This window comes from Gymnogyps californianus, chromosome 1 (genome assembly GCF_018139145.2).
Source record: "Gymnogyps californianus isolate 813 chromosome 1, ASM1813914v2, whole genome shotgun sequence".
Taxonomy (NCBI): domain Eukaryota; kingdom Metazoa; phylum Chordata; class Aves; order Accipitriformes; family Cathartidae; genus Gymnogyps; species Gymnogyps californianus.
In genome coordinates, this window is record NC_059471.1 from 98930075 (window position 1) to 98943263 (window position 13189).

Below are 13189 nucleotides of genomic sequence, written 5' to 3' on the forward strand. Positions count from 1 at the left end.
GATCTGGAAATAACTGAGGGGCCTCTGAAATCACAATAATGTAAGCTTTTTAAGCAAGGAAATGAATAAACCTCTTTCGGTTTTTGTGCCCCACATATGGGTTCTGTGTTTGCTTTTACTGAAATGATCAACTGGGCAGATTTTCAAAATGGCCAACTGTGCTACAGGTATTTGTATTTTTTCAGAAGTGTGTTAGGATATTGCTGCTAAACAAGCCTTTTCTGTAAATGATGGTTGGAGCATGAGCACTAGACAGAAGTCAGCCTCATTAAGATGATCTATGTGCCATTCCCTCTAGTGTAGAACAAGATTAGGGGGCTGATTCATCACAGGGCAGCCAGTGTTGTAAAGTCACTGCATTAAAGGTGCTTATAATATCAGTTCAGCACTCATAACAGGGTTAAGAAACTTAACCTTTGATTAAAAATAAATTATTGACTTTTTAAAAAACTTGTGGTGTCTATCTTATCATAGAAAATGGATTTATTCTGATTTTTAAAAAGATATGTAATTTATAATTAAATTTATTTACTTTTGGTTAGAGTTCCTAACTGTTACATTGCTACAGTCTTGTTTGGGATGGAGAACTTCAGTCTTCCTTTTTGCAGTGGTAGCACTGGACCTGAAAACTTGATGCTGTTTGTGTTTGTGAAAACTACAGTTACATTTCAGTACTCTGCCTTTTTTTCTTGAAATACATTGTAAGTGAGGCTGACATTTAGAAATTCCAGTGCTCCTGGTATATAGAAATACTTTTGTAAACTCTGCAAAGGATTTACTGACTCTTCAGTCTAGAATCAATGTGGTTAAATGTAATTGGTAGAGCTTGGTATATGTTTGTGGGCAGGATATGTAGGCAAAAAATGTCACTGTAATGTGGCATTTCAGCATTGCTGACTTGGTTACACTGCTGCACTGGGGTTGTTCTTCTCAATAACTTTTACCCTCAGGCATATACATGCCTCAGACACGCACGTCATTTTCCAATACATTCATCTCTATTTTCATTGAAACTGTTTGTCACTTCAAGATATATAACTACGTTCGCCACGTATAACTGTGTTGGCTGTGGTGATTTCTTTTTTTGCACCTTGACCTTATGGTCCTGTGGAAAGTCTATGTTGCTGCTTGTCCTTCCTGTCTTACACATTTACTTCTTGTAGTAGACAACATCTGTTTCTTCTCAGCTCTACTACCTCCCCCGTTAACTGTTGCTCACAGGATTTTTCACCCCTCATTCTTAATTGAATTTTTTCAGTGATTTTCCTTCTTTCCGTTCTCCTACCCAATGCAACTTCATCTCATCCCAGCAATACTAGTTTGGTGTGAAGGATTTCTCCAGTTGTTCTTTTTTCTCTTCGTCCATTAAATTAATTCTTCCAGATGCTAGACACATCCTGCATCTAAGTGCCCCCATGCTGTTTTTTAATACAACTCTGAATCCTAGTTTCTGTTTTCTTACCATTAACCTATTTCTTTCAGTGCTGGTCAATTGAATGTAGCTGTTACCTTACCTACTATCATTTCTCTGTGTTTCTGAGACACCTTGCTTTTTCTCTGGCTGTCACCTCCATCGATTTTCTCCTTCGGTTCTCACTTCTTCAAAATCCTAAATGACACTGACCTTCTCTTCTACCCTCTAGATGTCTAATTCACACAGAGTACTTGTATGTACTTTGTACCCTTTCACAGAGGAGAAAACAATCTGTGATGGGAAACGTGGCATGAGAAACTAGACAAGTAACAGAAGACATAACACCATTTACCCATATAAATATGCAATTGTTACGAAAGTCTTTCTCCTTGCCCTCAGAATTAGGTAGGGGAAGAACACAGAAATATGGTGAAATGCAGATTTTGAGGAAAGAAAAAGATCTGGGAATGCTTTCATATTAATTTGCAATCGGCCTTGCAAACCAGTATCATTTACTGAGACAAAAGAATTCACAACCTGAGTAACTTTCTTGGGGGAACTTTGCAAGGCTAACCGAGGAAGTGGATGGGATGTGTGATTATGACTTGTTTCAGGAAACCTCTTCTTCTATTTTCAGTTTTACGGGAACCCTATACAGTCCGTGTGGAGGACCAGAAAGCCATGAGAGGCAATGTAGCAGTGTTCAAGTGCATTATCCCCTCCTCTGTGGAGGCATACATCACTGTTGTCTCATGGGAGAAAGACACAGTCTCGCTTGTCTCAGGTAGGCTGTTATGGCTTTGTTTTCCAGTTGGCAATGGCAGCTATGGTTCCTGTTTTTTCTCCCAAAATGCCTGATGTTTACTTTGAGTCAATTATAGCTGAATGGTATGTCATCCTTCCAGTAACGTATTTCATATTAGCATTGCTGCATCCCTATGACTGTGTGTGACATGAAGGTTTTAGACAGCCCTGCTTTTTCTAGCATGCTTGAGGGGGAAATAACATGGTTTTTTGTTTTATACCAGACATAAAACCAGCTTCCTGGTGCTGTGGCAATGGGTTCACGTTTTAACTTTGATAAGGAACTCCTACGTGCCAAAGAAATTTGAGTGTCATAAAGCATGTGTTGGGTTGTAATTGTTTTTCAGTAGTAATTTTACTCATGGATTAGAAGAAATCACAAGTCTGAATTTGTTTTGTTATGTTTAAATGAGGTATGTAATTGATATTTATACTTTTATAACATTTTAATCTCAAATATCTTCATAGATAAATATCTTCATAGATAACACTGGAGGCTTAAGCACACGGTAAACTGTGCTGTAAGCTGAACATATTGAAGTGAAACAATCTATTCTAAAGCAGTTATATGCATTAATCTATTTACTGACAAAGTGACGAAATGTGAGGCATTGTTCAGGAAGTACAAGGAATTCAGGCAAAGAATATCCAACATTTTAAAGCATAAACGTTGTAGGAAATTCATGGGAGAAAGTATATGTGGGAAAAATATTTTCAGAGTAGTACATATCTAAATTATATATTACACACAGTGCAGCTGTTGTTACACATACAAATGATTTATGTGTGCAGAAATTTGAAATGTATTTTTCCAGGGTAATGCAGAATGGAAAAAAATAGTTTGAATTAAATGTTGCTGCAGAGTATATTTAAGAATGTGTTTGTGTTTATGATCCTACAACGTGTGGAAATGTTTTTGTACTTCTCCTCAGTATATTAGTAATCTTTCCTTTTTGACAAATGTGGCATTGATGGAAATATCTGTGTTTCTATATAACTCATATTATAGATTTTATTTCTCTATGTGTTTTATTGATTCTTTACATAAGCTTGTTCTGTTTTTTTAAAAATATATTTCAAATAGCTTTCTAAGGATTTGGTAGATATTTAAGTACCATGTAATTGATGATCAGTTGTCCTGTACTACTGGTGCACTATTTAAGCTTGGTAAATTCACTTCCTTGTTATGCTCTTGGACTTTGATATGGCATATTATTTTTGTCATTGAGCAACTGAAACTGAGTGTGTTTCCATGAAGAGGTCTGTGATATCTGAATTGTAGGACTTGCCAACACTTCAGCCAATATAGTCAGGTCAGAGTTGTATTTAAATATGCAAATAAGCTTTCCATTATTCTGTATATAATGATATAGAGCTATGCTTAAGATTATCTAAACTATGATTAAGGTTATCTAATGCAACAGTGGATGGATGTGTTTACTTTGCTTCATTTTAAAATAGGCTACTGCACGTTACACATACACCTGTATGTGTGAGTATTGGCTGGAGGAAGAGAACATGTATACCTGCCTGGTTAACTACCTTTATATTATTTTTAAGTTTATTCATTCCATATTATAAGAAAACATGCATATTTTCTCTGTCAACATAGATTGTGTCCTCTCAATCTGATTTTTTTGACTTGAGCATTAGTACCTAGTACCTATGTGATATCTTTGAGTGGCTCAATCCTGCCCTTCACCCTGGAATCAGGAGTAGGGCACACAGGTCTCTGTAACCCCTTCTTTAGAGAAGAAAGTGTGGCATTTTGCAGACCATCATGGCTGCTATTTTAAGATAATTTCATTCTGGTTAGTCTATATTGATTTTAACCCCAAACTTTTGGGGGATAAAACTGTGTAATAACATTTAACTATATGGACCTAAATTTAATCTTTTTTTTTTAACTTAATGCAACTTCTGACTGTGGTTGACTAGGCTACAATCATTAAAAATCTATTACAAATTTCAACACTTAAAACCCAGTTTCTAATTATCTCACAATCCCTTAATTTGACAGTTAGAAATCTAAATGGAAATAAAACATAATTCATTAAAACTGATGCTAATAAAAATCTCGGTTTATCATATTGGATCACATCACAGAAAAGATTTAGTTTCAGAGATGAAATCACAGGTTAGATTACAGGTCGATGCTATCTGTCATGCAAGGGCAAAAGTGAGGCAGGAAAACATTGCTCCAGTTTAACCACGATTGCAAGATTTGTCTGTTCACCATTTATCCACTTTAACTGCAGCTTAATAGTGAGAGCATTTAAAAACCAGAACCCACATGCGTTTCATAAAACAATTGCCTTGAGCTTTACCCATAATCAATTTTGCAATAATCTGGCCATGAACTCAAATGGTAGATATTGATGAAGCCTGTCTTCTTAGAATGCCAGTGCTGATGAATAGAATGCAAGACATAACACAACTATTGAGCTGTTTTCCACTAATGATCAATATTCTGAGGAAATGCATATGTTTGCTTATACAGCCACTGCTAGCATGTATTTTTTCTGTGTGCTAGACCAGATTCATTAGTAAGCTTTTTATCTCACCATTTAATATTGGAAAACACCGAGTTCTGATTTGTTTTGTTCTCGTTTCTTAATATAACTGATTTGTTGGTTACTCATTAATATCAGCAAAAATGACAGCCATCTTGAGGGGAAACCTCTACTGTGAAAGAACAAGAATATAAAAAGATATACACTCGCAGAGTGATGATTATCATGGTTTGAGGTAGACAAGGCTTTTGTGGGAAAACTAGATCGTATTTACTCGAAAAGAAAGAAAGAAGAGAAAAAGGAAGGGGGAGAGATTGAGGAAAAAGATGAGAAGAACATTTTCACTGAGATGATATATCCATTTCAAATGGAAGACACAAGTAACCCAGGAAGCTTACACCTTATGGGACGGAATGGGAGACCCCCCTATGACAGGAAGCAGGGCAGCTTTTCAGTGGGGAAGCTCCATATGCAAGTGATCCAACAGAGAAGCTTCCCCCCCTCCCCCCGAAAGGCTTAAACCCCAATGCAATACTTCCAAGTACAATTTAGAGTAAATATTCCATATACCTGTCTATCTGTAGTCCCATTCTGACTACTAGGATAGAGAGCTCTGTAGATGAGCCAGAATCCTTTATTTCAGCTGTTACTTACTGTTCTAGATATCCATTCTCTTTTTATGTAAATTCAACATTTTAAAGAAAAAAGCAAAGTGTTTTTACTTTTATAATGTAAAAAAAAAATCTAGCTTTTTAGAAAGAGTGTTTAAGAGGCATATTCCTTGATTAAGATGGTGAGGTTTTTTTGCTCTTGCAACAGCGTACTATCCTGGAGATATCTGCTTTTGTCTGTGTGCTTAGTTCTCAAAGAGCAGAGTGATGTCCATAGTAATCAAAGTGTGTAATAAATATGGCTGGGCAAAAGCATCTCCTGTTTCCTGGCTGCAATTTTATGTCATGCCTCCAGGTTATTGTAAAGTAATTGGGAGTTGAAACATAGTAAGACATACTGCTAGAGCATTCCAAGGAGTGTCCAGATAGGTCAGACTCCCTGTTCAATAAAGGGGAAGGTGCCCATGTTTGGAGCCAGAAATACTGAATTCTGTGAAGTTTCCATTTGCAAGGACAGCTGTGGACTGAAAGGGTGTGCTTGTGCTTGTCTGTCTGTCAGGGGAACAGCTAAATAATTGGGGTTTTGCTCCTACACTTTGTCTTTCAATGTAACAGCGAATCTGAGGCCAAAAAGCTTTTTCAGGGTGTCCTTGAGGGGCCAAGGTAGCAGGAAAAAGATTTTTAAAGCAAGGGAAAGACAATTATTTGGATGAATCTATTTCGAGGAAGAGTAGAAAACCCCAAATTCCAACAACACATACACAGAAATCTTTTCATACTGGAAAGATCCATTTTGAATAATAATTGTTAGATGAAGTATTCAGCCATCTACACTAGATACATTTGTGTTACAGACTCTCATGATAGACAGGGACAGCAGCAGACCTCTGCAGTTGTCAATCTGCTACAAATGCATAAAGTGTATCTTATTTGCCCATCTGTGTCTCTAGTAAAAGCAATCAAACTTTCCAGTGGTGTGTATCTTGCCTAACAATCTCTGAGATGTTGGCAAAATAGAAGGACCAACGGTAACTCTGAGAAAGTCTTAAGGGGCTTACAAAGTGCAGGTTGCTGCTGTACCAAGCTCTACAGCTGTAACTTCAGGATCTCTTTTCTGAAGATCCTTCTTTTCTGAAGAATCGTATACTGTCAGTTGACTTGAAACTGAGTTGGAAATTCGTTTGAATTATAATAAGTAGCGTAATGATGTGCAGTATTCTCTTGTATCAGTAACCAGCTCTTATGCATTTTCATTAGATGACACTAAACATAAAAGCTTAAATAATCCTAGAATGTTGTATGACTGACAGCTGCATACAGCTTGCTCAACGGTCAAGTTCCCTTTCATTCTTACTGCTTTCCTTCACAAACAATTCCTAAAGAAAGAGACTTTTGGAATCAGCTTTGTGTTGACCTTGTAACGATTGAAAACAGCCTAGGCCCTGCAGGACCAAAGAGTGCAGCAAAGTATGTTTTTGTAACAACGGACATAAAAACAAGGAACAATCATATAGAAAAGCGCCACGGTACAGATTGTGCTTCTGCTCCTGTTGAGCAACTGCAAGGCAGACAGGAGACTAGTGCTTGGCTCGTAGTATTTCTTCTTCACATGCAGGACAGTGAAGCTGGACTAGTAGGGAAGGTAAAGACAAAATAACTGCTGATTCTGCTCTGCCTAGGTGAAAGCAAAGAGCAGAGTCTGTTCATGTGTTAATTAGCCCCGGAGAGAGCAAAGGGTGGGTGTGGTTATAGGGGAAGGAGGGCAGAAAGGGATTATTAAAAATAAAGGTCAGTGTAAGGGATCAGCAGAGACAGAAAAGAGGAGAATGAAGAGCAGATGGAAACAAAGAGAAAGGCTGAAGAATTAAATTTGGTCTGTCACTACATACTGTACTTCTGTTGTGAACGCCTCCCCATGCTGATAACTACGAGGGATTTTGAGTTTTTCCATGTATCTGAATAGCTTAGTGCCAAGAGCAGGATCATGAATAGGTTCGTGCCCTGACCTTTCTGAATTCCCATTTTCCTGTCTAATGACATACCATGCAAGAATCTGTCTGATTTGTACAAAGAGTGTGGCTGCTTAAAAAAGGTAGAAAAGGAGAGAGACGGATAATAACGACTGTACACAATGGCATATTTAAATCTGCACTGAAAGAATAGCAGCTTTGAGGGAAAGGTGTGTAAGCATGAATGGAACGTGGTTCCCTGAAGGGCTGTGACTGACATGCAGATGACAGCTGATGAGCCTGCCAGCCAGCATACTTTCCATCGGCCAGAAATTAGACACACTGGACCACGGCTTGAGAAGTGTCACTGATGCACAATGACCTACATTTGATGTAATGAATTGCATTATTTATTTACACACAGTTCCTCAAGTCTTGCCTTTAAAAGGCTCAGGGGCTCTTGGATCTCTTTCTGCACAAAGGGCTTTTCTGAACTGCTGCGGTTGACAGTAAGCAGTCAATGTTTGCCAGTAGTTATCACGTGGTGGCATCTAAAATACAGCACTGCAGTTTTCGTTTGTGCTGGGGTTTGGAGATTACAGCAGTGGTTCAGTTTACACAGAGCAATTGCTGTTTTTTCAGCCATGAGGTTTGTACATGGTGGGAAAAAAAATATATCTCTCTTTATGGAGAGTGGTCCTGTGTGCAGAGTCCCGTGTTCAGAATTAGATTATTGCTGATAATCACAAGGATTAAGTCCAGCGACTTCATTGAGGCTGTGTCTAGTAGAGATGAGCTATGATCTTTCTTGTTTTGGTTTGATGTCAGGGCTTAATCATGCTTGCCAACCAGCAAGCATTCAGCAGACACTTAACCTATGCCACTGAACGTTCTAGATGCAAGTATTTTTCCTGTTCCAGGTAGAGTGGGATGAAGAGTACAATTTTTTAATGCTTAAATATTAGCAACGTATATAAAATAAAAAAATTCTGAATGTAAACTACCTTCTACCAGAAACATGTCAGAGAGATTTAATTCTGCTATTCAAAGTTGTGATAGCGCACAGAAAGTAAAGCAGTCAAACCCCTACATCTGCTGAGCTTCCTTGATGCCCTGGAAAGCTAATGTGAGTAGTGTTCAGCAATGCTCAGGTCAGACTGTAGGTTTGCTGTTACAGTAATGTGTTTTCTAAGCTTCTTGAAGACTTGTAAAGTGCACTTGCCCATCTCTAAAGACAATATATTGCTTCCTCACTTTCTCTTTCAACGAAGTTATTTTCCTAAGGGACCTAGGAAAAAGTAATTTATTACTTTATTTAAGAAATGTCTAGTTATCTGCATTTTTCCTGAGAGCACTGTTCTTTTACAAGGAGAATGTCTTATAATCCTAGAAAGTGGAGATGGTAAAAATTTAGCACTTCCTGCTTGTGCAAACCTTTTTCACACTCTCCTTTGACTGATTGTAAACTAAAATTGTAACCGAGCAAGGCAACGTACTTACAACTGTTCATTGGAGGAACTTTCCTCTGGCTACTCTGCAGCCTGTGCTCCATGTTTGCTTCCTGTTCTGTTACACTGGAATATTTTGATCAGGTGAATCATTCTAAAATTATGGCTGTGGGGTTGGTAGGATTGGATGCAAGGATTTCAACAGCTTTGTGGGAGGCAGGTGTTTAGAGTGACTTGAAGGGATGAAATTGGAAAGCATCTGATCCGCACGTCAAAGAATCACAGTTTGATAGCACAGAGGAAAGTGGGTGATGCGACTGTAGGCAAAGGAGTGGTTTCTGATCATTTAATCAGCACAGGGAAGAATGCGTGTGAAACGGAGGTGTTAACATCAGAGAGACTGTTGTTTTCCTGTAGAGGGAACTTGTGGATTTTCCTCAGTGTGACTGGACGTTTTGGCTGCTCTGAGGGCATAGAACATCGGTGGCTGTGAGAGATGGAGGAGAAAAATGTGTTTGAGTGGGGTGTCTTGGTGCTTAAAGCGCAGAAAGCCAAAATTTGCTCTGTCTCACTACATCCAGCAATTTTAATACTAATAGGGTTCACAAATAGTAGCAGTGCTTTTGGCATTTCAGTGATGAAGCGTGTCGAGGAGACAAGTGTATCATAATTTTTTTCCCCTCTTGCTGCTCTGTTTTGGATAGCCTTCCATTTCCATAAATTGGAGGGATCCTTTCCCTCTACTCACTTTAAAACCAAACAAAAAAACCCTCAACAACCCCCCAGTCCTCTTTCTCTATTTTTTTTTCTCAATCCTTTAATTTTATTTCTCTCTACTTACACAATTAAAGTGCATGGAAAAACTTGACTAGATTCAGGCCCCCTTCAGAATTGCTTCTTGAGCTCTTGTGAATTAAAGGGAGGGAGAGAGAGAGAGGGAGGCTGTAACTCTGCTTTCTGTGTTAAGGCTTCAAATATTTGGTGTGTTTTTTTTTTTTTTTAATATATGCCTTTCTCTCTCTCTATCCATGAGTGTGTGTGTACAGATACACATACATATATACACACACACACACACACTCATATATATATATGGGCACCTATCACATCTCTCTGTGGGCCTGAGGGTCTGTTGGACCATGCATAACATTATCCAATCTGATGCCCTAATTGTTCTGTTTTACCACCTTGTTATTGATGTTGCCAGTCATGAAGAGGTTTCTTTCAGCATGGTTGGATTCAGTGGCACAGTTAGCCTCTCACTGGAAATATCAGTGTCACATTATTTTCTCTCCAGATGTACTTGAAATTTCTTTCATTTTCCTGGGGTGAATCCCATTTTATCATCTGGCCAGCTTTTTCTAGCCCCCTCAGTTCCTGTAATATTAATTCTCTCTGGGGTTTGTAAAACCTTCAAATAAATATGGCCTGCATTTTAATTAACTTGATGTTTACCAGATCTTTATTAAAGGTGAAATGAGAGCAGACTGACTGCTAACCTTCACAGGTGTTCACTCAACATTTTTCCATTTTGTCTTTGCTCTTTGTTTAGAATTCTTCAGGCAGTTTTTCGTTCATATAATTTTTCTTGAATCGAATATTTGAAGCAATATTTTTATTGCTTTGGTTTGATATGCAGGATTTTTGGGGATCTGATTTGTAGACAGCAAGGCTCAGTGCTTTCAGATTTGGTATCAAAGGGCTAGGAGCAGGAACATACTTCGCTGAATCAATGTGCTGTTTTTAGGTCTAATTTTATTATTCATTTTCACTTTAACTTTTTGAAATAGTGATGGTAGCATCATTTTCTTCCTTATAAATCTGCTCTGCTAGTGGCTTGTGATCTTGTCACCTTCCTGAATGGCAGTGGATAAGTAGATGACCATATTAAGCACTGTATGCTTGAGGTTTCCCATCAAAACTCTGTCTAACCTGAGCAAACAGCCAATGAAGTCTGACAGTTTTGATATGAGGGGACAAAATTGACGCATGAGTTTCATTTTAATGAGTGCATGCCTTACTACCCAGAATGCTTTATACCGTACAGCTTTTGCCGGTGTATGTGGTTTAGCTGCACTCTGAGAGGGGTAGAATGTCAAAACTGCCACCAGCCATGATTTTTTTTTTGGTTATTTTTAATACATCAGGGAGATACCCGCAGGTGACATCTGGAAGAAACAGAAATGGTATTTTCCAGTGTTGTGTGTTGTATGAGGTAACTGATTTCAACTAAAACTTCATTGTGGAGTATAGTGCTATTAAGTAGATAAACTGGCAAATTTTTAGGGCTGTAGATGGCCGTACAGATGCTCATTTGGTTTGTCTTCCCTGTCGAGAGTCCAATTTTAATTGAAAGGCTCATTAGAAGAATGACTTATTAGAAAGAATTGGAAGTATCTATCTGGTAGTGCTTCGTTTCGTTTGCTGTGTCATCAGTGTCATATCTCTGTTGCTTCACCTGGGTTGCTGAACTGTAGAGGCATATTTTAATTGCATGTATGTTTTCTCTTCAGAGGAAGGTTACAATGAAGGCCAGGTGATCTTTTAGTTAGAATCAAGTGAATTTTTAAAGCCTGTGATCTGGTGTGTGAGCTCGAGCTGTGTAACTGCACAGGGGCAGACACTCTGTCCTGCTGCAGTAAGGTGTTAGATGCAAAGGCTAAACATTTTACGTTGTAAGCAGTTGCTGTACCAAAATGTCTTTGGTTTTGCTAGAAAACTTAAAGCTAGTGAATTTCTTATAAAAGTGAGAGTACAGGAGAAGAAATATTGAACTGTTTAGATGTTCTCTCCCACCATCAAAATTACATTATAATTGCAATTACAGGTAGTTTTCACGGCAAAAGTAGCCTACCAGTTTGTTAGTTCATGTTTGTTTTGTTTGAAATAAGCTCTGCATGTTTTTACCGTGCACTCAAACACTGTTGGTGTTGAAAGAGTTGAAATGTTTACTGCAGGCCATGGAGACCGACATGATGCCATGCTTTCAACTGGCAGAGGAGTGTGATCCACACAGACCTGTCAACAAAAGCAGGTCAGCAGGATTGAGCACGAAAAAAAAATCAATAAATCTTTGAATTAATCATGCAGCTGCCAGAGAGAATTATGGGTGCATGAAATGAAGGATGTAGGTATATATCTGTGGCAACTTATTGTTTCCTACTTCATTGTGTCCTTTTCTTTTCCATGCCTGCAAGTTTTCTTTCCCCTACCACCATCTGAATGGCTCCCTGTTTATTCGGATACCTTCAGGGAATACTCACCATTCATTTTAAAGTAACTAATTCAATATGGATCACAGAAATCCCTCTTACTTTTCTCTCTCCACACTGCTACTTTTCTCACTCACTGTTGTGCACACTCAATGTGAATTAATACAGGAATTTCACCTCCGCATAAAACTAAGATTGCACATCTTGTGCAGTGAATTGGACCGAAAGCGACTGCTGCTTCGGTGAACAGAGGAGTTAAAAATTCATGCCAGCGCTGCTGACATCTCAGGTGAGCGGCCGTCCTTGTTGAGCCCTTCTGTGGCAGCGCGGCTGGGGGATGAGCCCTGACTGGGACAGGGCTAACCCCCCCACCCCCCCCCAGCCTGGGCCAGATCCTCCTCCCTGGGGCTGGCTCCCACCTCTGCCTCGCAGGCAGATGTGGTCAATAAAAATTACTACCAAGAGGGAGTGTTTCACACCCTGCTCTCCGAAGCTGGACAGCAATCGTATGCAACCATGGAGAACTAAAAAGGCAGCTCAAGAGGGAGTAATTTGACACTAGGGACATGCTTGAGAGGACTGTGAGGAATTACGAATTAAGAGATGCATCCTGCGTATATCTTTGTGGCTTCAGCTCTATGCTTTGGTTTCGTTCTCTCCTTCTCCTTCAGAAGGATTTATCCTTCGTTGTGGCGCCCTGGAGGGATTGTTCTGTACAGTTTCCCCATGCAAAACTTGAGTGTTTTACTGCTGCCCTCCTTCTGGGTCTGGTAGTGAGGAAGGAAGGTAAAATTAATGCCCCAGTGTCTTTAAATCTTCGTCTGCTCTGAAGATGATGCAGAGGTCCCTGCTCTGTGCCCAGCTTAACTCGCCAGCTGCAGAACTTGGTTGTGCACCACGGCAAGGATGTCTCCTTGGCTCTCTGCCCGGGGATTGAGTCTGGCTCTCTTCCAGTTGGGGAACAGCCCAGTACTGGATGCTCACTTTCACTGCAAATTCAAATTCATTTTCCTCTTTTATCCATGGCTTTCTTTGCAAATAGATAGTGATATTCATAAAATCCCCGAGAACAATTACCCTGCTACTTGTGGAAGGTCAGGGCAAGCTCTGTTCAGGGATTATGTATTCCAGCAGGGAAACCAGAGCTGACATACAACACTCTTGTTTTTCAATTGCATGCCTAGGGAAATTTTTTTTTCTAAATGTTTTCCCCCTTCTGCATTAGAACAGAGAACAAA

General features: G+C 39.2%; 1 protein-coding gene across 1 annotated transcript in view; it reads left to right on the forward strand.

Moving 5' to 3' along the window:
* The window catches only part of DSCAM (DS cell adhesion molecule), a 443556-nt gene that overhangs the window by 33589 nt on the left and 396778 nt on the right, over positions 1 to 13189 (forward strand). Inside the window, exon 4 of the mRNA XM_050891759.1 lies at positions 2052 to 2198. Within this exon, the coding sequence (XP_050747716.1) occupies positions 2052 to 2198 (147 nt within the window). The remainder of the gene's footprint in view (positions 1 to 2051; positions 2199 to 13189) is intronic.